The sequence below is a fragment of the Artibeus jamaicensis genome, unplaced genomic scaffold (genome assembly GCF_021234435.1).
Source record: "Artibeus jamaicensis isolate MK-2021 breed Jamaican fruit bat unplaced genomic scaffold, CSHL_Jam_final scaffold_1964, whole genome shotgun sequence".
NCBI lineage: Eukaryota > Metazoa > Chordata > Mammalia > Chiroptera > Phyllostomidae > Artibeus > Artibeus jamaicensis.
The window spans coordinates 23,120,812-23,146,929 of NW_026522030.1; the positions used below are offsets into that span (position 1 = coordinate 23,120,812).

The window sequence follows — 26,118 nt, forward strand, 5'->3', positions numbered from 1 at the left end:
AGGATGCATTTCACAGGTAAACAGTTCACACCAGCTTTCATTAGTTTTCCTGGAATTAGTTACCTACACATTATCACTTAATTAAGAGAAGGTCATGAAAAGAAACAGTAATAGAACATTTGTTTACAAAATAGTGTGTGAAAACAGGTATCTGTTTTGAAAAAGTGACTTTTCCCCTTAAAGCACAATAGGAACATATAATGCCATAGTAAGTTGAATGTTAAAATCATGCTAATAGTGTCTGATCCTGATAAAAGCTGCTTGTTTGGGTTAACAGGATTGTGTCTTCTAAGTTTCATGCTAAAATAGTTTTTTGGGGGGGGGCACTTTTCTTTGGAAATGTCAACTTTACATTAAAAAAAACTAGTTTCAGCTGAGAGCCTACACATCAAACTGGTCAGAGAAAATATATCCACAATCTTTCTGTGTCTGGGTACAGAAATGTCCAATACTTTAATAATAAGCTAGCTATGACTTTATGCAAGGGCAAGGCTTCTCAAAAGGTTAAAATGAGAATTGTTATAAGGCCATTAGATAAAGATGTATCTGTTTCATTGTTCCGTTTGAAACAGTTTGGTCAGAAATCACATGTGGAGTGTGCTCGATTTTCTCCAGATGGTCAGTATCTGGTCACTGGGTCTGTTGACGGATTCATTGAAGTATGGAACTTCACAACTGGAAAAATCAGGAAGGTAAAGTATTTAAAATGTATTAATTTTTCTAATGAAACAATGACCTATTATTGCTTTTTAAAATATTTGTTATTTTTACAGTTTAATTTTTTTGAATGGGTGATACGTACATCTGATAGAATGTTTATATAAAATAGAAAAATTGTTCACTAAAGGGTCTTGCTCCCACTCTTGTCCCTCAGCTGGTAATTTCCTGTCCTTGGTCCACCCAGGGTTACTAGTTTTTTTGTGTGTAACCTTGCTGGAATTTTTTTGGTATATTTAAGCAGTTTTTATTCCCAATCTAACCTAATTGTAGTACTATTTGTGTTTCTGTTATTATGAATGAGAGAATATCTTTTTATATGTGATAAGCCACCATTATTTCCTATTCCGTGAAGTCTGTTCACATCATTTGCCTGTTTTGGTTTTGGGTTGTGTCATTGATTTGTTGGAGTTCTTTAAAGTTTGAGGAAATCAATCTTTGTAATACTTTTCAGTTTTGACTTTTGTCTTTTGATTTTGCTTACGGTTTTTCTTTACATACCTAAAATTTTTTTGTATCATACTTATCCATCTTTTCTTCCACAGTTCTAATTTTTTTATGTTTCATTTTATGTTCAAATTTTGATCCATCTGGAATTTGTTTAGGGAGATAAAGTTAGTGTAGATTGAATTTAATCTTTTTTCCCAAGTAGCTATTTATTGACTCTCCACTAATTTAAATTGTAATCTTCATCACAGAGTACCAAATTGTACTTGAGTAGTGAATTTATGAGTAATTTTCACTTTTTTCTTTATATATATATTTTTACAGTTTGTCTGTTTTAAAACCATGAGGCGGTCTCAGTTTATAATTAGAAAAATATAGGGATACTTTATTTGAACAATACTGGTTGATAAAATAGAAGTCACAAATAAACAGATTAGTCAGTAACATGATTTAAGGAAAAGTAGCTGAGAACTGGGGGAAGAAAACATTAGGTTCTCGCATCATACCCCTAAGGTAAATAACTTCAGATTTATTAAAGATGTACCGTATGAAACTGGGTGGAATTTTTGCTTAGAAAAGATTAGTCAGCAAAGGATATAGGCTGTTTTGTTGGCATGCCTCACAGTGTTAGAATTGTGTAAAAGCATTTATTCCCAGTATCATCAGTTGCTATTAGGAATGTGTGTGCATGCCACTGCTATTTGCTTCAGAGATTTAGTGTAGGTATAAGCCATTATCCTGCCCTCAGTGAGTTTGTAGAGATCTGGGGTGACTGGGTTTTGTGTTATTTTGATAACTGATTATCATTGTTCCCTTTAGGATCTTAAGTACCAGGCCCAGGATAACTTTATGATGATGGATGATGCTGTCCTCTGCATGTGCTTCAGCAGAGATACAGAAATGTTAGCAACTGGGGCCCAAGATGGAAAAATCAAGGTATGGATTATGGCACAAACTCTTGTATGTGGACATTTTGAGAGTTCTGTGATTAGGGAGTTGGGGTCTTAAATATGATATGCAGCTCAGTGACAGCTCCTGTTTATTGAGCATCAACTTTGTGCTCATTGCTTCATTGTTTTTTGTTTAATCCAAATAATAACTCTGCTGAGGGAGGTCCAATAATTTCTTTAAGGTCACACAGTTAGTAAGTGATAGATCTGGGACTTCAGTCCAGATCTGCTCTTGCCCTTTCTGCTGGATGCCCCCACCCTTCCTCACCTCATAGATGTTGTAGTTTATTTTTTAGCAAGTGAGATGGCCTGTAGCTCATTAGCTGTGGCTTGTACTTAATTGCTAGTAAAATGCCTTGAGCTAGATATAATACAGAAATGGTCTCTGCAAAGTGAACTTAATGTCTAAATTTTTGTTTTAATAATTTACAAGGAAAAAGGTTCAGCTTTTAAGGATTCAGTTATCATTGTACTATGTGAACCAGACACATCATATTCAGCTATTAGCATGCATTTTTAATGCTATTTTCATACAGTAGTGAGCACTGCATGTGGCTTGGCTTTGTGGGCTAGAGTGGGACACTATTTACAAGTTTTCACTATGTTTTTTTTATAAAGGTTTGGAAAATTCAGAGCGGACAGTGTTTGAGGAGATTTGAAAGGGCACACAGTAAAGGTGTCACCTGTCTGAGCTTTTCTAAGGACAGCAGTCAGATCCTTAGTGCCTCTTTTGACCAGACAATTAGGTAAGTAAGAATCCCTAGATTGCCCTCACTCGGGTTCGATATGATGCAGTACGTCCCTTCAGAGGTACTTGTAATTCCCTGTGCTTTTACCAGGATGCTATTACATGAGAGTGAGAGTATGTGAGGTCTTATTTCCCCGGTCAGGGTACGCTGACACAGTGCTGTTAGTTTGTCCATTGGAGTCTTTACCTACCTGCATCTGCATCGTGTTTAGAGGGCATATCACAAACAGAGATTCCTGGGATCCAGCCAAGACCTAGAAGTCTGTCCATGAATAGAAGCCTGTGGTATTATTGGCATATTTTCTTCCAGTCTCTGTGCCAACCTTTATCTTAGTTTTGTTTGATTTTTTTGACACAATGAAAATTAAACTGCATCCATAAATGCATAGACCTGTTATAACGAGAGCTTCTATAATTCATCTAAAATGCATTCAATACTTGGTCTCAACTATAACATTGAATATTAATAGTTCTTTTTATTTCCTTTTATGTGTGATAGAATTCATGGTTTAAAATCTGGGAAAACCCTGAAGGAATTTCGTGGTCATTCTTCCTTTGTTAACGAAGCAACATTTACACAGGATGGGCATTATATTATCAGTGCATCCTCTGATGGCACTGTAAAGGTTAAGTATTTGGGGGTTTCTATTCATTTTTGCTCTCTGAAGAGGTTTCAGGGGTGGTAATGGTGATAATTGTAGTGAAGTAAACCTCTTTACTCTCTATTTTATCTATAATTGAGGTGAGTCTGAGACAATAGTAAAATCCCATTGGTAATTCCTTTTGGCCAAGGAACCTCAAATCTCAGACCTACAAAATCAAAACAGACTTTAGCATGTGCAGGGAAAGGGGAAAGGTGTGAGGTCCTAAATTAAGTCATACCCCTCTTACAGGGTTAAATTTGATCTTGCCATAGGTATGGTCCAATTGCAGCCAATTCACAAAGGACTTGGTGACCAAATAAATGGATCTTTTTTTTTTTTCATAGCCTCATTTCACCCCTGGCCCCCACACTATGGCCTTTCTAATAGTACTTCTAGAGGAGCAGAAGATGTATAAGAGTAGAGCCCAGCCCTTTCTCAGCTACCGCCCTCAGCTGTCCACTGAAAGTAATGGATCTCTAGTACCCTAAGAGATTTATTTTAAGAGAGGGCTTCATTTTCTTGAAAAGATGAGGAATCCAAATAGTAAATTGCTGAAGATCTTTGAGACATTCCATACACATTCCGGACTTGCTTTTAAATTGCCTTAATTTGGGTGCTTTCTAGCAAAAGACCTCAACATTTTAATACAAACACCTGAAAGTCAGACTATGCCCTGAGGTTTGTTCCGGCTTGGGAATTGAATCAGAAACCTGAGGGTAGAAGACACACACTTCCTTAGGATGAAGGGGGAAGTATACAGAGCTGTTGGTACTTCAGTCATGGGATCGCTCTCTGTGCTATGTGTAGGGTGCCACCACATGTAAAATGCCATTGGGAGGTGGTTTTTATCTATTTTTAGAGAGAAGGGAAGGGAGGGAGAGAGGGAGACAAACATCAATGTGTGAGAGATACATTGATCTGTTGCGTCTTGCACGTTCCCAACTGGAGACCTGGCCTGCATCCCAGGCATGTGCCCTGACCAGGAATCGAACCAATGACCTTTTGGTTCATAGGCTGGTGCTCAGTCCACTGAGCCTCACCAACCAGGGTGCAACTGGGGTTTTAGAGAGGAGACTGGGACAGATGATTACAGTGTTTATTAGGAAAAAAAAAAAACTAGGGCAACTAGTGGGCAACTTTACTATTTATGGGTGTTCAACATCTGTTTTGTGCCAAACTCTGTTGAAGGCACAGAGAAAATAACACAAATTCCATACTTTTGAGGCATTTACACCTCATTAAATGAGTGGTGTCCAGACAAGACTATGCAACTAATGTTTGGTCCCTCCCTCGGCTTAGCACATCTCAGATGTCAATAACTATGATGTCTGATGTAACCCTTCAGTTCCTAACAGTCCAGGGGACACAGTGAAAAGCGTTAGGGTGGAGAGCTATTACTAGAAGAGAGGTTGTACGGGGAGAGATAACACAGGTGGCCAAGAGCGGCTTCCACCTCATGGATCCTCGTGTGTGTGTCAACATTTGGACTTCTGCTCAGGGGTTCGAGCTGTGCATTAGAATCATTTGTGGAGCTTTTAAAATGCACATGCCTGTGCTCCACCAAATCAGAATCTCAGGATAATAGGGTCCTGAGCATGCAGTTCTAAACAGCTGCCATTTGACTTTTTTTTGTCCAGATGAGGGTAGTTTTGTGGTTGTTGATGACAGTGGCAGTATTGACATATAGTTAATTTTATTTATTTATTTATTTATTTATTTATTTATTTATTTTGAGAGTACATTTATTAAAGCTGGGAACAGGGAAACAAGGAAGGGCTTAGAATGGACGGAATGAACTGGAGAGCACCTAGGTGGAGCTGCTTTGGAAATGTTATAGGAGAGAAATGAGCCGTGGCAGGGCTGCTTTGGCTCACTGAGAAGTAAGTCACAGTGACAGAAGTGAGCCAAGGTGGGGCTGCTATTATTGGCTTACTGAAAAGTCAGAAAAAAGGGGGTCTTGGAGACAGATTCAGGGGCTTAGCCTGGGGCAAACTGCTGCCCATTTCTCCCGTTTGCAAGTCTTGTGGGGAGGAAACCCTTAGAGTATAGGAGCTGCGTGCACACCTAAGAGGAAAGAAAGGTGTGGGTGTCTTCCTGGGAGGGAGAGCATTGACACAGCTAATTTTAAAGCTGGGTAGCTCATTGGAAAAATTTTATGAGAAAAGATCATAGATTTTTAAAGGTTTTTATTATTTAGCTTTGTGACTTTTATTTATACTAATTAGCAAATAGATGAGTGCTTACTATAAATATGGCAGTGTAGGTATTTGATTAGACTGAAAAATCAAGAATTTCTTTCTGAGTCAATTTTATTCTGTTTTAGTGATCTAATTTTTATTGTTTTAAATCCCCAAACTATAGAGATTCTTATGCTTTGGATTTGTTTATGCTTTAAATTTTTGTGTCACAGATCTGGAATATGAAGACCACAGAATGTTCAAATACTTTCAAATCTCTGGGCAGCACAGCGGGGACAGACATCACTGTCAACAGCGTGATTCTGCTCCCCAAAAACCCAGAGCACTTTGTGGTGTGCAACAGGTCGAACACGGTGGTCATCATGAACATGCAGGGGCAGGTGAGTGCCCCAGGGGGAGTGCCTTCGCCCAGAGCCTGTGGTCCTCGCCCGCTTGGCCACCACCCCCAAGCCATGTACACTGTATTTGTTATTCAAGTGCTTATTAAACTATACTCTTTGGCTTTTCAAAAGTTACCTCTTTCCCCCAAGGTTTTTGTGTATTTTGCTCTTTCTTTTGTATTCTTTGCATACTTGAGGCTCTTATCTGTCTTTAAACCTTTGCTGAGTTTTATGGAAAATTTAAAGATAACAGTTCCTGTCTGAGTGAGGGAGATAGTGTCAGTTACCAACTTGGGACATCTAGCTACCCTGTGATCTAAGGAACTCTTAAAGGAGAAGGGCAACAATGTCTGCATGACGTGTATTTGTACTCAGCACATCGGTACGATTCTTAAGGAACCTTACTTTTATAGCATCAGGGACATTAGAAACTTCAAGGTTGAGGTCGTAAGCCTTGAGACTATGTTGTGTGATACTGAAATGTTGGCCTGGGCATGTGGGGATTTTGCTGAGCATGGAGAAGACCTGGGGGGTGGTGTATGGAGCTGTGTATTCCTTTAGTCCCTGTAACTGATACAGATTAAACGTTGTGTTTAGATGCATAAAGATGTTGCAGAAAACAGTAGAGTGTTCTTGTGTACCCTTTCCCCAATGATAGCATCTTACATACCACAGTACAATGATCAAAACCTAGAAGTTCATATCAGTACAATTCTGTTAACTCAAATACAGTCTTATTTGGATTTCACCAGTTAATTACATTCATTCATTTTGAGGCAGGAAGTTAATCATTCTATGAAATTTCATCACATGTAGATTTACGTAAACATCACCATAATTAGGATACAGAACTGTTTAATCACCTCCAAAGAGTCTTCCTCATAATACGTATTTACATTCAAACCCTCTCCATGAAGCCTAACCTCTGGTCTGTTTTCCATTATTATAATTTTGTCATTTTGAGACTGGTGAATAAATGGAATCCTGTGGTATGTAGCCTTTTTTGACCTTTGCACTATGTTTTCTCTCAGCTTGATTTGGAATGATTTTAAATGGTATGCAAAATAGAGCAAGCAAGGTTCTGGAGACAGTGCCATCCTACATGAGAGAGCATCTCATTCTGTTGGACAGTGGGAACTGGGGGGCATGGTCAGTGGAACATTGAGAACTAGTGGGGTACTGACTTAGAATTTGTTGTATGTGTGGTAATGAATTTGCCTTAGGGTAAAAGGACTCATTAGATTAAAGAGCGAGATTGGTGACTTGGGACATAGGAAGTTTAAGTTTCTGTCTGTCACTGACTTTAGCTATTGACTACTGCCACTGGCCATTGAATGTATCTCAGGATTTAGCATATGAAGAATGGAACTGATGATCTATTTAAAATGTCAGTAAACGAAAGTACAATGTAACAATGTAAAGATAGCCATTTAAACTGTTGCATTAGAACTGCTAATCCAAATGTTTCGTTTTGGTCTGCAATATGCTGTAGATTGTCAGAAGCTTCAGCTCCGGTAAGAGAGAAGGTGGTGACTTTGTTTGCTGCGCCCTCTCTCCCCGAGGTGAATGGATCTACTGTGTGGGGGAGGACTTTGTGCTCTACTGTTTTAGCACGGTCACTGGCAAACTGGAGAGAACTTTGACAGTGAGTATTACTGACTTCAGGCCATTTAAAGAAATTAATGCTTGTGTTTTTCTGAACTCTGAAATCTTTTCCTGACTGCTACCAGTGTGAACCTCAGTATAAAAAATACAAAAAAAAAATCACTAAATAAAATTAAGGACCCATAAGTAACTGTATGTAATTACCTCCTCTGTTAAGAAAAGTCACCCTTCGTTGAGAACCTCAGCTTCAGATGGGTAGGGTAGGTGTACATAAAGAAGAGAAGAAGTGAATACGCCGGTCTAGCTGGTTAGATTGTCTATATCTTCCTCAGGGGCTTGGAGAGTGACAGAGCTAATTCTGTGTGTGCCCTTTCAAAAGCACATTACTTTTACATTATCCTTCCAAATGATGTGATTATGATGTTTTTAAGCAGCTTGATTTTGTAATAGTACAAGGAGCAATTAATACCAGCTGTTGTAATAGCCAGTCCCCAGATTTCAGCCAAATTTCAGTGGCTTAACTGAATGAGTTGGATAGCCCTTTTCCATATATTTTTTTAAGGTTTTATTTATTTATTTTCGGGGAGAGGGGAAGGGAGGGAGAAAGAGGTGGAGAAACATTAATGTGTGGTTGCCTCTCATGTGCCGCTTCCCCTGCCATGGGGACCTGGCCCACAACTCAGGCATGTGCCCTGACTGGGCATCGAACTGGCAACCCTTTGGTTCGCAGCCAGCACTCAATCCACCGAGCTACACCAGCCAGGCCTTCTCCATCTTTTTAGATGTGCCATTTGAAATATATGTCCTTTAAGATCTCAGAAAGAAAGAAAGATACCTGGAGGGCTATGTTGGGTGGTTTTAAGACCCATATCTGGGAATGGCTTCTATTACTTTGTTTCTCATTCGTTTTTGGTTAGAATTCAGTGACATGGCCACACCCAGATGCAAGGGGGACAATGAAAATGTAAATTCTGTGGTCCAGGAAGAAATGCTATGGTGAACACATAGAAAATTATGTACATACCCAAGTTAGAGAATAACCTCTTGTCTCGTTATCATTCTTGAGTGAACTTTTGGTGCACCTACCCTGGGAGGTCTCCAGTACCGATCTAAGACTGGTGGAGTAAAGCAAGGTGAGGTGGAGAGTGTCCTCTAGCTGAGGGCCCTGGACAGTCCAAGTTCACTGAGTAGAAGGAATCATTTGTTCTCAGCCACTGTCTTGAGGCAAAGTGTTATTCACACATTATGAAAAACACTGAGTTTTGGGTTTGTGTGTGTGTGTAGCCCTTTCTGAGGCTGGCTTAGGCTTGAATCCTTTGGTGAAAAGTGGAAGGTTCACTCTTATTCTCTCACACTCAGCTCTGGAAGCCTCTTTGGAGTGATTTTTCTATAGACCTGTGTACCCTAACCCTGTGCTTTACTTTTCCCAGGTTCATGAGAAGGATGTGATTGGTATTGCACATCATCCTCACCAGAACCTGATTGCAACCTACAGTGAAGACGGACTGCTCAAACTCTGGAAACCCTAATTTAACTTTTTTCTTTTTATTAGCTTGAGAGCATGTACTTAAATGAAGACATATTCCTGTGATGCTTTTTTTTTTTTGGGGGGGGGGCGCTTTTCTGAGTAAATTGTCTGAATTAGGCACAAGAATAATTTTGTGAAAATTCATGTTTAAGTGGCAGTTACCCTTTTTAATATATTTTTAAGGTATTCATTTGTTTCTGATTGAGGTAGTCACTTAATGTTTTCAATAGTCTTTTACCTGGAAAGTGGAATAAGTGCTATTTCTAGGGGAAAAAAGTAATCCTTTGATTATTGAAATGCTGATTAAAATGTGCCTCCTTGCAGTAAACTTGTAAATAAGGGACTATTCCATATTCAATAGCTGTTTTTTTTTTTTTTAGATTATAATAAACTTTACAACTTTCCTGGGGCTTTGTTTTTAAATGTAAATAAATGCTCCTCTAGTTAACATATTTACTTAGAATCTAGTGAGGTGGGTGGGACATGGACATTATTATGCCTGAATCTTAAATACAGCAGGGAGTCAGCTCCTGGGTGGGAGAGGAGACTGTACAGGAAAAGGTTTGACTTTTCCACCCATTTTTATTAGCTGTGCCTTCTCCCATGTTCTGGCCAACCAACCTTACCGGTGGAACTAGTTGCAGGGTCCGTTATAGGAATTCAGTTTCGGCACCTCCTCTTCGTTGAAGGAGGGTTCGGCATTACAAATGTGCTATTGTTCTGAAGAAAAGGAACTGAGATTTAGAAAAGTCTTTTTTGCCATGTGTGTCATTCCAGGTAGCTAAAGAAAATTAAAAGCCAAGAAACCCTTGAAAATATTTGGCATGTGGGTGTCTCTTTTGTTTCAACCAAAGGTGTTGCAAGATGGAGCACCTGTGTTGTGCTAGATACCATTTCCAGTGAGGCATTATTAGTTTGTGTAGTTCTTTTATGCCCCTCCTGTAATTTTAGGTGCAAACTAATGGGGAGAGTTTTTAAAAACCTTTACAGTCTAATAATTTACCTTTGATTGTAATTTTAAATACAGCCTGACTCTGTGTCTAGCAAATGGTAATGTTCCATATTGGTTAAATAAATTCTTAATGATGTTAAGAAATCCCTCTCTCCCAGCCATATTTCCCAAACTAAAAATTTTTCCTGGGACTGCTGGTCAAAATGGCAGCATAGGCAGACATAGCTCACCTCTTCACACAACCACATCAAAATTACAACTAAAACATAGAACAACCATAACTCAGAGTCATCAGAAATTGAGTTGAATGAAAGTCTGACTACAGAATCAAAGAAAACACATTCATCCAGACTGGTAGGAGGAGCACAGATGTGGAATGCACTGGTCCCTCATTCACATGTGTTGGATAAAAATCGGGAGGGATGTCAGGAGTGAGGAGTCCCAGCCCCACGCCAACTCCCCAGCCCTGGGTGTAGGAGCCAGGAAGATAAGCCACTATAACTTCCTGGCTGCAGAAACCAGTAGGGATTGAGTGGGAAGAAACTGCAGGATCCCCAAACAGTTCCTGTTGAACCTATACACTGACTCACCTACTCAGACTCACTCCATCTCAGCTTCAGCACCCAGGTAGTACCTTGAAAGGCACCAGTGGCATAGAGGGAGAAACAAGTGTCTTGTCATCGAGGCAAGCAGAGGCCATTGTCCCTTTTCTGATCCCTCCCCCTACAGAACCATCAAGCAGGTGTCATATCAGACTCCATCAACCTGGCTAACATTGACCTGCCTTTGGGATCCCAGAGACTGCCCCACCCAACTTAAGAGCCCACCCAAGCTGCTTTTCCATATGAATGGCTGGTTTTGGCTTATGCTCCACAACTACCTAAATTCCCTCTAACAAGCAAGAGCCAGCTTCAGCCCCAGGCCAGACACTAGCAGCTGCCAGCCTAGAGACACAGCTTGGCTTTCCCAGGGTGGCCCCAGGCAAAACACAGGTGGGGCTGACTTTGGTCTGCACCACCCAGGAAACCCCAGGGACAGTACACCCAGTGGACAGCTACAGACCATGTTGGAGCATCAGCACCCTGCCCCCACACAGCTGATCCTCCATGGAGGGTGGAGGTTGGCGTTTAGTGGTCACAGCCAATCCTTCCAGCTGATAGGCCTGGGGAAATCCCCCCATTTTCTAACAGCAATAGAGGCTCAACTGCAAGAGGAGGGTGTATCAGGCCACATGAAGGGGACACCTCAAGTACCCAGATTAAGTGATAAGGGAGGCTGTGTCACTTGACCCTACAGGACACCAATTACATTAGGCCACACTACCAAGACATGGAGTCAAAGCACCTCTACCTAATACATAGAAACAAACACACGGAGGCTGCCAAAATGAGGAGACAAACATGGCCTAAATAAAAGAACAGATCAAAACTCCAGAAAAAACTGAATGAAATGGAGATAAGCAATCTGTCAGATGCAGAGTTCAAACCACTGGTTATAAGGATGCTCAAGGAATTTAGGGAGGACCTCAGCACCTATTTGATCTTTGAATAAAGATCAAATAAAAACTGAAGGGCACAGTAATTGAAATAATGTACACTTTACAGGGAAACGAGTAGGTGGAGCCAAGAACCAAATCTACGATTTGGAACATAAGGAAGCAAGCAAAAACACACAAAATCAAACCACACACAATCAAAATAAGAAGAAAAAAGAATTTTAAAAAAAGGATAGTATAAGCAGCCTCTGGAATAACTTTAAGAGGTCCAATATTAGCATCATAGTGGTGCCAGATGAAGAGGAAGAGCGAGAAATTGGAAATCTATTCGAAAAAACAGTGAAAGAAAACTTCCCTAATTTGGTGAAAGAAATAGATGTGCCAGTCCAGGAAGCACAGAGTCCCAATTATGTTCGATGCAAAGAGGCCCCGTCCAAGACACATCATAATTAAAATGCCAAAGGTTAAAAATAAAGAGAGAATCTTAAAAGCAGCAAGAGAAAAGCAGTTACCTACAGGGAAGTTCCCATAAGATTGTCAGCTGATTTCTTACATGCAACTTTTCAGGCTAGAATGGATTGGCAGAAATTTTTAGTCATGAAAAGCAGGGATCTACAGCCAAGATTGCTGTGCTCAGCAAAAATACCATTTAGAATCGAAGGGCAGATAAAGAGCTCCCCAGACAAAAAAACCTAAAGTAGTTCATCATCATCAAATTGTTGGGAGCCACCCTGCCTGGTGTCAGGAGCTGTAACCTCCCCCGGGCCCATGGCTAAGGCTGAGTGAGTGACCTTCGGGACCACAAGCCACTAAGGAGACAAAGCTCATCTCCCTGACAGGAGCACCACTTCTCTTTTTTCCATAACTGGCCCCCAATGCTCGATCAGTTAGCCAATGACGAGTAAGATTCCCCAAGGGGGGAACAACCTAAGACAGGCACAATCATGTGGAGGCCCCAGGGAAGGACTTGGGGAGCTATGGAGAAAGGGGATGATGGACCTTTGCCCCTCAGCTTTGACAAAGCCTGAGTCCTCATTCTGTGAAAAGTCTCCTCATTTCCTGCCTATCTTGCCTCCTCTGCCTGACTTAAGCCTGAAACAGTAACAGAGGGCGGTGCAGCCCTGTGCTGGAAAGGATGGGCTCCCTGGGAGATCAGGCCTGAGAAAATATGGAAAATCCTGTGAAGCCTGCTTTGCTAAGCATGCTCTTAATTAAATGATAAAGGTCGGAGCAGGAAATGAGTTTTGTTTCCCAAAGTTTTGTAGCCTTTTAGCTAATAGACCCTGACTCAGAATAAGCCCTAATAGTTCTTTGTATACAATCTACTGTTTGATCCTTACTGCCTGACAATAATGAGCTGTACCTGTATTCCTGTGCAAATTAAACCAAATAAAAGCCTGTCTAGGCAAGGGCGTGCATGCTCTCCCCTCAAAAGAGTGGCCTGTCCCTTTTCCTCCACAAGATTTAGTAGTCCACGTGAATTTGTTCTGTATCTCCTCCATAACACCACAGACACCACAGGCCGGTGTCTGCGTCACCAAATCATCATTTAAGAAAAAGATGACCAAAACTATGAGCAAGCCCTGGCTGGTATAGCTCAGCAGATTTTTGAGTGCTGACCTGCTAACTCACAGGTAGCCAGTCCGATTCCCTGTTGGGGCACATGCCTGGGTTGGGGGCCTGTGAGAGGCAACCGATAGGTGTGTATCTCACACATTGATGTTTGTCTGCCTTTCTCCCTATCCTTTCTCTTCTAAAAGTAAATAGTTGGGCAGTCACAATGGCTGTTACCTGGTAATTTTTCTGAAAAAGCAGTCTTAGGCTCTACTCTAGACCTATGGAAGCAGAAACTGGCAGTGGCACCCAGCAAGCACTCACGAATTTGAGAACCAGTGGACTAGAGGGCAGTTTCCTCACCTATAAAGTACAGCGATCCCTTGGTATCTGCAGTGGATTGGGCCCCAGACCTCCAGAAGATACCAAAACTGGGACGATGCTCAAGACCCTTATATAAAAATGACATTCACATTCAGGTTACAGCAGGTAAGCTATGTATCAATCATTCAGGTAAGCTATGTATCAATCATTCTTTTGGCAAAGTCAAGTTTTGCTTTTTGGAACTTTCTGGGATGTTTTCCCACAAATATTTTTCAACCCATAATTTGTTCAATCTGTGATTACAGAACCTGAGATGCAGAGGGCCGTTTTGATCCTTGTTCAGTCAGTCTCATGGAGCTGTGAGTGATAAAGATGCAAGATTTCAGAAACCTTTGAGTGTATTCGTAGCTTGCTAGCATTTTTTTTTCCTCTGTGCTTTCAGGGCCTGCTTCATTTTCTCAGTTATTTCAAAAGGAAAATTGTGATGTCCAAGCTGGGATGCTCCCTTGGTCTCAGCCTCAGTATCTTATTTGCAGTGGAAAAGGCTGCCATTAGTTGAACTTCCACATTAATTCTATATGGCATTTCTGTCCTAGGTGGGGTAATACAATCACATCATCACATTGATTAAGTACTGACACTTGGCTGTACCCAACCATCTAGATTTTAAAACTTCCCAGGTAATTCAATTTGCAGCCAAGGTTGAAAACCAGCACTGTATGCAAAAAGATCTGATGCTAACTTTTACATACAGGAAGGTTGTACACAGTACCCTTGGGGGACATAATTGGCCTCTATTCTCACTCCCTGAAAGTGTGAATGGGTGGGGGTAAGTATCATAGAGTAAGCAGGTAGTGCTGAGGTCAGGAAATGCACTTGTATTTCTGTGATAACCTTGGTCAATGTTCTAAGAGGCATTTTTTTTTTTTAAGACTATAAACCTATCAAGTTTCGGCCTCTCCAGACTATTTTTTTTTACTGATTTCTATTTTCTTTTAAAAGTTCCATGTGGTATGATATATATAAAATAAAATTTACTTTGAACCATTTTTAAGCGTACAATTCAATGTTATTATACAACTGTCACTATCTCCAAAACTTTTTATCATCCCAGACAGAAAAATTATGCACCAATTTTCCATTTATGTTCCTCCCGCCACCCTAGTCTGTGGCATTTATGTAGCTGGAAGCATAATATACAGTATTGGTCCTTTTGCATATCATATATAGAGTGGGTGAGAGTAGGTTGTTTTTTTATGATCTAGTAATTAATACGGCATCAAACTGTTTCATGTACTCACAACTGTAAACCTACTTTTGCCAATCCCTGTATAATGTGCCACGTTCTGTTTACCATTTTTTAGACACACAGTTGGTTTCCCTTTGGCTATTGTGAATGACGCTACAATAAATACTGGCATACCAAGTTATCTGAATTTTAAGTATACAGGCTGGGTCATATGGCAATTCCATGCCTGGCCTTTGAGGAGCTGCCCAACTTTTCCACAGCAGGTAGGTGTACGTATCATTTTACACTCCCATAAACCATGTAAGGGTTCCAACTTCTTCATTCTCATTTGCTTTCAGTTTGAATTAGATTTTGGATTATTTGATGGGAAGTAGTAGCTCACTGTGGTCTGTTTTGGATTTCCCTCATGACTGATACTTTTCACTCTCTACACATTTAAATGAAAATATTTTGACTACAGTTAATGGTATTTTATGAGTAATGGAATTACTCATTTTAACTAGTTAAATGAAAAGTTACCTATCTTAATTAGTGAAAAGCTAATGCTTTCTTCTGGGAAAAAAAAGCCTGTAGTGACACAATGGAAATGCTTTGTAATCAGTATATTAAGGAGACATTCATACATTTCAAGAATTGCTTAAGTTCTGATATCCAGACTTAAGCTTGTGAACATGACTTTTAAACACACAAGTAAAGCTATTCATAATTTGCTATACTACCAACATTAAATTACAGTTACTTTGGAGCATAAGTTAAATGGTTTAAAGTAAGCCTGTAACATACCTAAAACAAAACAAAAAACCACCTTCCTATCTCATAACATGCAAATTATTTTTCCATGTAAAAGTCTCACCACTCAACTAAATTAGTCTGTTCCAGAAGTCACTACTCTAAGGCTTATGGTCCAAAGAGAAGAAAAAAAAAAATGTAACCAAGGACTGATATAGTTATATATATATATATTTTTTAAAAAGATGGCACTGCAGAAGGGAATGCAATTCTACAAGTGCAAGCCCTCAAGAAGCATCTTATTATGATAAACCCCTTCTTCAGAAAGGTATCGTTTCTATCACTGATACCACAGGTTAAACTGTATGGCATGCCACCTTCAAGTAACAGTTGAGGCAATAAATGCAGAGGCATTACAATGAATCCCACTTAATACAACTATACAAGCTAACACTTCTCTATAAATTAAGTTTTTTGTCTGATTGCCAGTTAAATACAGAATTTTAACTTCAGAGCTTAACAATTAAGGATCATACACCAAAGTCAATACATATAACCTAGCAGTTCAGTCTAAGCTATTCCATGTACATAGCTGAAATTAATTACAAAGTATGGCCTAACAAATGCTAGGGGCAAAATTTTTCTTAAATAGTTTTTACAAGTATTAAACTTATCTTGCACACTTAAGTCATCATACATACAGGGCAAAGTCAGAGCTTTTATATTTTGAGTTTATTCTTCATTTAACTTTTAAAACACTACTATAGTTGAATATTAAAACAAAAACAATAGCAAGTAGTGAGCATATTGTGATTACAGTCCTTCACCCATTCACTACTGTGTATAAGATGCCAGCAGTGAGTGCCATTCACCGGCCCCATTAAGAGGTCTGACACTGGACACCGCCCCTGGGATGATGCTCATCATCCTCATATGCTTCTCCATTGTAATGGCGCCGTCTTTCTTGATTGGGATCAAAGTCCACCAGTTCTACCTGGTCCATTTCATCAGTCTCTTCTACTTCCTTCCTTTCAGGTAGGAGTTTTTCCAGCAAAGAGAGTTTATCAGGAGAGAGAAAGCCATTCTCAGGGAAGTTTACCTATAGAAAGAAATTTCTACTTTAAGTTCAATTTGATTTACTTCATCATTAGTTCCTTAAATTATTGTCGACCCATTTCCCCCAGAAAAACACATGTAACCATACAACTTTTCAGTGAATTCACCAATCTCAGATTAGAACACATGTTCTAAAAAAGGCACAGTGTCTAGTGCTCTGAGCTAGTTTCAGTTCAGTTTGAGACATATAGCACAAGTTAGGGCTTTTTAAAAAATAATGGTCTCAGTAAAACTGTACTGTAATAACTATTGTTCTGTTCAGCAAATACATTATACAAGAGCCCTTCCTAAAATACCTTTTATGAACCACCCTACTAATAAACCAAGCACTGTAATTTTTGCCAAAAATTCACAATAGTTATCCCAAGTCCTTTCACTGACACTTAAGATCCCAGTTATAGCCCTGGCTGGTGTGGCTCAAGTGGATCGAGTGCCAGCCTGCAAATCAAATGGTTATCCATCCAATCCCCAGTCAGGGCACATGCCTAGGTTGTGGGCCAGGTCTCTAATAAGGGGTGGGTAAGAAGCAACCACACATTGATGTTTCTCTCCCTATCTTCCCCTTTTTCTAAAAATAAAAACAAAATCTTGCCCCGGCTAGTGTAAGCTCAGTGGACTGAGCACTGGCCTGTGAATCAAAGGGTTGATGGTTCAATTTGGGCCAGGTCTCCAGTAGGGGGCACATGAGAGGCAATCACACACTGATGTTTCCCTCTCTCCCTCCCCCTGTATAAAAATAAACAAAATCTTAAACAAAACCTTAACAATACCTACCTGCCATGCACTGTGCCCCCATTAACCAATCTTTAAGTAGTCAAATACCGGGGCAAACCAAAACCAATCCCAACATGTTAACAATGACCAACACAACAGTAGTAGTATTAGACCAATGTTATTTCTTCCTGGACAAGGGAGAAGATAAATGTAAAGTTTCTTCCCACTGAAAAAAATGTAAATGTTACCAGATTTTAGTAACCAGTCACTTAAATATTCCTAGAATACGTTACAGCTTACCTTAAATTCGATGATTAGGCGACCCTTTTCATACGGTCTACGATAAATCGGCATGCCTTCATTTAGTACACACTTGATATCTCCATGCTTGACAATCTGGCCTAAAAACATTGAAGCCAAGTTCTTCCTTAAATACAGCCAGATTTTAATGAATAGGGGAAAATAAAGAACAGAGGAATGTCCTAGCTCATTGACAGGAGGTAAAGTTATGAACCAATACTTAACTTTTTTCATTTATGGATTTTCTAGGGCCTTCCAAAAGAGCCATACGATTTCAGCTCAGCTCATAAGGAGGGTATGTAACTGAGCAAGTAAAATATGTTTCCTTAATGTCTATACTAGCTATCTGCAGAGAATGAAAAGAAATGGCCAGAACAGAAAGAGGCTCATATTACCATACCTGGATGGGAGGTGATGACTATGGTTCGGTTGTCAAGAGTAGCTATTGGCTTTTGGAAGCCACACAGTGCTTCAACCAGCTGTATGTCCATACACATGAAAAGGTCTTCTCCTCGCCTGCATTAACATAAATATAGCACATACTTAGACCTTTCAAATCACCAATAAGTACCACAGGAGGCAATTATTTTCTTAACAGCAGCAAGGTTATCTTTCACAAAAATGTCCTTTCTTCTCCATTCTAAAAACAGCTGAGAACTGGGAACAGCAAATACACGCCAGCCCCCTTTCCTAAACAAGACTTCAGAATCCTTCTATACACTTTGGGTCCCGGATTATGGGGCCCTATGAAATACTGATGCACATAAATTAAGTAATACAGTGCCTGGCATGTTATAAACACAATCTTTTATACTTAATAACATGCCATTTCCTCCTCAGATTTTCTTCCTTTTCTAATCCACATTAAAAAAACATCAGGCAGAATACCCTCTTGAAAACACCGAGGATTTATCTCAAACAATAGCATTAAAATCCTGAGCTTGACAGTGTTGGGACACTCATGGAATGTTCTTTTACAATTAATTTAAAACCAGTTCCTTAAGCCCTGACCTGTGTGGCTCAGTTGGTTGGACACTACTGTTCCACAGAGCGAAAGGTTGCTCATTCAATTCCTGGTCAGGAAACATACCTAGGTTGTGGGTTCAGTCCCCTACTGGGGTGCATACAAGAAGCAACAGTGTTTCTCTCCCTCCCTTCCCCTCTAAAAATAAATAAATAAAAATCTTTTTTAAAAAAAAATGAAGGAATTCCTTCAGATGTCACTCCTAGTAAGATTAAAATCGTAATCCAGTCCAGAATTTTAAAGTCAGCCATGGGTGTATATTTAACACATTTGCTGTTTACCATCAAGTTTTGTGCTTCACTTTAAGTTCATTCATTGGAAACACCATCAAATATCTGACAGCACCCTGGCTGGTGTAGCTCAGTGACTGAGTATGGGTCTGTGAACCAAATGGTCACTGGTTCAATTCCCAAACAGAGCACATGCCTGGGTTGCAGGCCAGGTACCCAGCAGGGGATGCACGAGGCAACCACACATTAATGTTTATCTCCCTTGCTTTCTCTTTCCCTGCCCTTCTAAAAAATAAAATCTTAAATTTTTTTCAGAGCAATAGATCCAAATTTACAGTTTTTAATAGAGATGGTTCTAGACACTTATTTACAATTAAAAGCAACCTATCATGAACTAAGAATTGAAATTGGTGAAAACTTCAGGGCAAAATTTTGTCTAGGGAGGTATCCCCTAGTCCACCTGTTTATTACATTCAATAAATCATCATCTAATTGAAGTTTTTACCCTTTAAATTCCAGATTAGGTAACAACTTACCTAAATTTAGATAAAAAGCTAAAATTTGATTTTTTTTAGTCTTTTAAAAGATGGAAATACTAATGATTAACAACCTTTAGAAAAGATATTACCCAGAGCTTTGCTCTCCCAATATATTTTTCCAGGGTATTTCTAGGAAATATGTTCTGAGAGTAATAAAAAGCTCACTTAAGTTTTAAAAAAATATTCCAACTATGAAAGATGTCAGTTTGAGTAAATGGTTAAAGTTTTTACCGAGTGAAAATAGTATGGTCCTTCTGATCTAAAACAATGATAATATCTCCTGGCTCTAGCCCTGGTTCTTGGTCTCCTTCACCATGGAATGTTATCTTCTGGCCATCTTTCATGCCTAAAAACAAAAGGTTAATTTTATACTCTTATTTAACATCCAGCTAAGGTCAGATTCGCAATCTATTAAGAAGCACAGATGCATGTTTGTGTGTGCATAAAAAAGAAAGTTCATTGAAGTTTTTGTGGACGATAAAGTTTACAGAGACCACTATAAGAATGCCTGTATCATTTGATCGATCCAATTTCTTACTGCAGAAAAGCTATCACAGTGGAGAACACAGAGCCACCAGATCAGGCCCCAGACCTCAAGACTCAGAGCTATTTACTACCAGCTGGATTACCCAGGGAAGCAAGTTGTGTAACTTTCCTAACCATCAACTGTCCCACAGAGACCTACCTCATCAAAGCTGTTATGAGGATTAAAAAAAGAAAAAAAGAAGTCCTATGCTGACAACAAATCAGTGACTGGCAAACACTGTAACCATGAATGTTAACTATTTCAATTTCATGGAATGTATTATCATTATTTCTATTAACCCTAACAGAAACATACACCAAAACTGTCTTTTTTCTATTAGCAATATTTACATATAGGAAATCTATATCTAAAATCTAAGTAACTGAAAAACCCATATCATTTTGTCAAAGAAATGATTCAGTTTAGCACACTTAAAAAAGGATAAATATGTGACATTGCCTTCAGCCTATGTGGTTAGTGTTAAAAGTACAAGTATTTTCTAACAAAAATTTAAACCACAAGATTAGTATTACACACTGATAAAACTAAACATACTCTGGTTTTAATCATGGTGAGGTAATGTACCTGTCTTGTTACAGTACTGTAACAAACTCAGCTATGTTTTGCTGGTTGTTTCATTACTGTAAAGAGCATGGGTAAAGGCAAAATTAATGCCCTCCCCAAAGTACATATATGGGTGGGGGTGGGGGTGCATGAATGCCATGCATCATATTGGAGGAAAAAAAATCCCAACTACAAAATGTGGGCCAAGTGAGGAGGGAAATGTGAGGAAGGGTAGTATCATGATTCACAGGGAAAACTACTATTGTAGGGCTTAAGTAATGTAGATGGATGCATTAGTGAAATGATGTCACCACATTCATTATTTCAGAATAGCAAAATTAGAGATTTTAATTTACTCGAGTTACATACATTTGATTTCTACAACAAATGTGTATAGCTGTAATATTTTTATAAATTCTGAAATTAAGGAATTGGCAAAATAAAAAAATGTAAAGTTAGTTACATGTTATAACCTAAAACCCAAGAGTCAGAAACCAACAGACAGGTTTACATAGTCTATAAAAAACTTTTTATAAAGCAATATTCTTAAGTTCTTACAAATCAATTTAAAAACAAAACACATTTCATTAGGGAAATTTTCAAGGAAATATTAGTTTTAGTGAGGCCTCCCCCAATCCTTGAAAATACACATACTACTTAACCCAGCAGTTCCTAAGGAACTTAAGAATGTGTGCAAAAGCTAATTAATTACAATTTAAAACCAAGTAGAACTAGTAATTTATCCCACCATTCACTGATGTCTGTTAACTGAGGAGATTCCTAATGTATTCCCCACAAATGTACAAAAATGTCTGGATGGAAAAACATTCTTTACTATGTAGCTAAGGTATCTCTGAGTGATAAGATCATACATATACCCCTATTGAGAATTATTTTTAGTTATAAAATGTAAATATTCTTGCCATAGCTTTAAAGAATTAAGAGGCTAGAACTCACCTTTGTCAATATGAACTTCTAGAATCTTCTTCTCTCGAACTATCTTCCTTCCATTGCAGCTTTTACATCTATCTTTAGGGCTGATCCGTTCGCCATGGCCCTGGCACTCCATGCACACAGACTGAATTTGCTGAACCATTCCAGGTCCTATCTGATGAATTCTTATTTGCATCCCAGTACCTCGGCAATTGGGACAGCACTCTACTGCTCCTTTCTTACCACCTCGGCCTAAATAGTTTAAAAAGAAATTAAATTATGTTTAAACTCAGTGTTGGACAGGGTAATGAATGTTTTAATAAGAGAGTTCCTAAACACTTCACTTTTTAACATTTGCAAGGTGTGATGGAATGCTGCCTTAAGAACCCACAATTCAACCTTTGTATTTGACAACATACAGCTGCAGTCAGCTTCAGTTGTATCTATAAACACTGACTGCTGTTTTCCCAAGGAGCCATTTTAGAATTGTGATTTTAAATGTGCTCCCAAATAACAATTCATAGAACGTACTTTGTCTGAGGTGAGAATATTTTAATCTAAGAAAAAATAGGACACTGTTTAAATCATACTACATATTATGAAGCCACTGGAATAATTACGTTTTCGAGATAATAGTAAGTATTTGCTTGAACAATATTTAGGAAGACACTAAGAGTAATCACAACTACATTTAAAAAAATATAAATAAAAGTGCCAATATCTTGCTAATATTTCTCTAGATGGTAGGTTTATGTAGTTTTCTTTTTATTTGCACTCTCAATCTTTAGGTAGTGTATTTTTGTCAGTTTTTTATCTCCAGAAAGGCTTCAGTTATATTAAAGATGTTAAATACCATACCTTCACATTTGTCACAAATCACATTCTTTTGCAGAGCTAGTTTTCTTGTTGCACCATTATATAAATCTTCTAAGGTCACTGAGAGCTGATGCACAACATTTTTACCTGGAACAAAATATTGCTCATTAAAAAACTAAGATGCTGCATCTTATTTGTGTTCAATGCACCATAAAAATGGTAAAGAATAATGAAAGGTGAGGCTCATAGAGTATATCTGTTGACTGTTACATGCATATGCATAGAATGTTGGCCACATTATCCCCACATGATCCTCAAACTGTAATTTCAGATAAGGAAAATTGGCTGAGATTAAATAATTAGCCTGAGAATGTAGTGTAGCCATCTTCCAGATTATGGCAATCCAAAAACATTAACTGCAGAATCACTTCAGAGAATCAATGTCATTTAAATAAAGGTATATTTCACAATTACTCTAAACTGCACTTCTGTCCCAATATGTTAAGTCTTTCACTTACTAGGATATTGAGCAACATGGCAAATTACTTCATCCAAAAACTCCTTTAGCACACCAACTTTCATGCTACAACAATCATGACTGACCAGGGAAGCTGATGCATTTATTCAGTCTCCATAAAGTACCAATTACTACTTCTTCCAGAAGTAGGAACAGCACATTTACTACTTGGCCAGCACTAGTTAAAGAGTGGATTTCTGCCCTGGCTAGTGTAGCTCAGTGGACTGAGTGCCGCCTGTGAACCAAAGGGTGGCTTGCTCGATTCCCAGTCAGGGCGTAGGTCTGGGTTGCAGGCGAGGTCTCCCGTAGGAAACATGGGAGAGGCAACCACACACTGATGTCTCTCTCCCTCTTTCTCCTTCCCCTCTCTCTAGAAATAAATAAAATCTTAAAAAAAGAAAAAGGCTGTTTTATATCCATGCTATTCAACACAGTAGCCATTAGTCACATATGGCTTTTGAGCACATCAATGTGGCTATCGAAGACTAGATTGAATTTTTGTCTGATCAATCTAAATTTGTTGTGGCCAGTGGCTACTGAGGAGTGCCATATCTCATTTCGGAACAGGAAGTGGAAGGTACAGATCATACGAGGACACCAGCCGATGGTTAATAAGTCCCTAGCAGTGGTTCTTCCACAAGGACTTTACCCACCACAAAACAGTATTGCCTTATGCCTAAGTGAAAAAAAGTTCTTAAACTCTTATCTGCACAACATGCCAGTTGTGTACATTCCTAGTTTCCAATGAAAGTGTGAAGTATATTCTTCTGCTCCTAGCTCTGTCTTTGGGATCTGTATCATATAGTCCCACATAGCTGGGTCCAGCATGCTGTAAGCTGCCCTTCATTATTAAAAAGATAATTAAAAAACAAACAGACAAAAAACCCTAAGTGACTGACTGATTGCAAATTGTTTTAAGACAATAAAAACATACTGCCCTTTCAAGAAAAACTGAGTAAACAATTTCCAGTCAAATTTTAAATAGCTCAAAGTGAAATTCAATGGCTTCCCTATTCCTTCAAAATGGGTTCTAACCATTAGCCTTTACAGTGTAAACTGTACTGAGAACAAAGTGAGATCGACTCTGACCCTAACACTGTTTTCCTATGATAAATATCTCTACAGCCAGGAAATGACTTTTTAAAAAATATATCTTCATATAATAAAAATGAAGCAATGATAAACAGATGGCAGGCTATTTGGAGGTAGTGAACCTATATTCCAATCCCGATTACTACCTCTTGCTACATGACCTCAAACTTGAACTCTTTTTCAACTGAGTATCTCCCACTGGGTTGGGGCTGTCAGGTAAAGGCTTTGAAAATTACGTTCCTATACTTTGTTCCTTTAACTAATGCTTGACAACCTTATTAAAGTTTGTGTCCTACAATCCAAGTCACTTGTTAGCACTTGAATGGCCTACATAATTTTAGTTACATCAAATCTCATTTAAAAAACTATACCATAAATCAAAATGGCAGTTTAGTTTGCAACATTATACCAATATTTAAAATAGGTGAATTCTCAAAAATTTGCTTTGACCAAGAGACTACTCTGAATCACTGCATATGAACTAGATTATTTTCTTACCTCTCCTTTCCCTCTGCATCCTTCCTCCTCCTCCAAAAAACATATCAAAGATGTCCATGGGGGAGCCAAAACCACCACCTGCTCCACCTTCTTTAATTGCCTGTTCTCCTCCTTTATCATATAATTCCCTTTTCTTTGCATCAGAGAGCACTTCGTAAGCTTGAGAAATCTGTTTAAACTGTTTGAGAAAAGAAGTGTTATAAGGCATAGCCACTATATTCGGCATACTAAATTTCATGTTGTAATGGAATTACCATACCCTTGGCAGACTACTATTCAAGCTATGTTTTTGAGTATAAATATACAACTTGCCTTCTCTCCTTCATTTGGATTCTTATCAGGGTGGTACTTCAAGGCCAGCTTCCTGTAAGCCTTTTTCAATTCTTCCTGGGTGGCATTGGGTTTGACCCCCAAAACATCATAGTAAGTGGTTTCTTTAACCATTTTTGACAGCCTGAAATTTAAAAAAAAAATGCAATTTTATCCAACTTTCGACCAGCAGTTGTAATTAGTTAAATCAGAGTTAAAAATAGAAAAATCTCTTCTTCGCCAAATCTGATTATAAGAACCCCACCTTCCCTGAATTTCACAGAATAGGTAGCAATTCCAGTGATAAATCAGCTGTCAGTTCTAACCGAATAAATACATGCTAATAATGGTCAGGGAACAATTCAAAAAGCTTTCTTCTATAGCAGCTGGTTCCCAGTCTCCCACACGAAAGCCTCCATACTACCACCACTATTATCTTATTTCTTCCGAGTTTCCCTTCTCCCTCAGACAGAAGTAATCAAAAGGAGCACAAACAGGTTCAGTCCACTGCTTATTCCATTATCGTCGTCTTTGGTAAATCCCGTAACTCATACACTCCCTAGAAAAAAATACATCTGGGTACAAAGCGGGGGGGGGGGGAGGCAAGGAGTGGTTTATGAAACTGTTGGACAATCCTAAGTATGTTTCTCAATCGCAGGACTCATAGCGCCTCCACGAACACCGCCGAACCCCTCACCTCCACAAGACAGCGTAGCTTACACGACGTTAAGTTTCTCCTGCACTAGGCACAGATTGTTAAAATTTTCTTCCTTTCCCCCCTCTCATCAGGCAGTGAAGGGTAGGAGAAGCCCAGCCAGCAACAAAGAGAAGAGACGCGAGAAGCGAAACCAAAGCCTCCACCCGGCTCCTCCCGCAGCCCCCAGCCCTAGGCTCCTTTTGCGCTTGCGCGCAGGGTCGCCCACCCCCAGGGAGCGCGAGGGGAGGGGGCGCGCGAGGAGGAAAAGCCTTAGACAGCTAGTCCTTGGAGACCTCAGGTTGGATGGAATATAGGGGAAGCTGTATGAAAGGTCTCGGGCCTACTCACTACGTGCCAGAGATAGCTTGCCGGGGTACCACACCAGCCCTCCAAAATGGGAATCGTGGATCCCAGAACCGATACCTCTCCCGCCCACGCGGAGCCAACCGCCTCCCCACCGCGGCTCCATCCAGCTTCATGGCGCCGTTAATGGCGCCGGCCTTGGCTCCACGGGAAGCGCGAGGGCTGAAACTCACCGGTGAGCGGGCCGAGGCAGGTGTGGAGGAGCGGGAAAGAGCGCGTTACGGCGCGCAGCTCCGAAAGCCGCCGCTCCTCCGCTTCTCACCGAGTGTTCTGGAAAGTTCCGCCCGGCGGGCCGCAGCAGTCGTCTTTTGTATCCGAGCCCCAGACGCGTCACCCGCAGGAAGTCCCGCCCTTCCCGCC

The 26,118-nt window shown here is 39.6% G+C and overlaps 2 protein-coding genes across 3 annotated transcripts in view; one reads left to right on the forward strand and one right to left on the reverse strand.

The window, feature by feature from the left end:
• The window catches only part of SMU1 (SMU1 DNA replication regulator and spliceosomal factor), a 28,330-nt gene extending 18,295 nt beyond the window's left edge, over positions 1 to 10,035 (forward strand). Inside the window, exons 6-12 of the mRNA XM_037159911.2 lie at positions 573 to 692; positions 1,984 to 2,100; positions 2,733 to 2,860; positions 3,362 to 3,488; positions 5,917 to 6,084; positions 7,577 to 7,729; positions 9,120 to 10,035. Of these exons, the coding sequence (XP_037015806.1) occupies positions 573 to 692; positions 1,984 to 2,100; positions 2,733 to 2,860; positions 3,362 to 3,488; positions 5,917 to 6,084; positions 7,577 to 7,729; positions 9,120 to 9,218 (912 nt within the window). The 3' untranslated portion in view covers positions 9,219 to 10,035. The remainder of the gene's footprint in view (positions 1 to 572; positions 693 to 1,983; positions 2,101 to 2,732; positions 2,861 to 3,361; positions 3,489 to 5,916; positions 6,085 to 7,576; positions 7,730 to 9,119) is intronic.
• Positions 10,036 to 16,230: 6,195 nt separating this feature from the next.
• On the reverse strand, positions 16,231 to 26,069 carry DNAJA1 (DnaJ heat shock protein family (Hsp40) member A1). Of its 2 annotated transcripts, XM_037159913.2 has the most exons (10): positions 25,932 to 26,069; positions 25,036 to 25,257; positions 24,702 to 24,843; positions 24,390 to 24,567; positions 22,325 to 22,429; positions 21,491 to 21,718; positions 19,675 to 19,789; positions 18,051 to 18,166; positions 17,651 to 17,751; positions 16,231 to 16,619 (listed from the first exon to the last, which is right to left on the reverse strand). In XM_037159913.2, coding segments are annotated over exons 2-10 (1,206 nt in total). In that variant the 5' UTR covers positions 25,038 to 25,257; positions 25,932 to 26,069; the 3' UTR covers positions 16,231 to 16,400. The 2 variants fall into 2 exon arrangements, with proteins under 2 accessions (XP_037015808.1, XP_037015809.1); XM_037159914.2 differs by lacking the exon at positions 25,036 to 25,257 and having other exon boundaries at positions 25,932 to 26,068.
• Between the last annotated feature and the right edge of the window lie 49 nt (positions 26,070 to 26,118).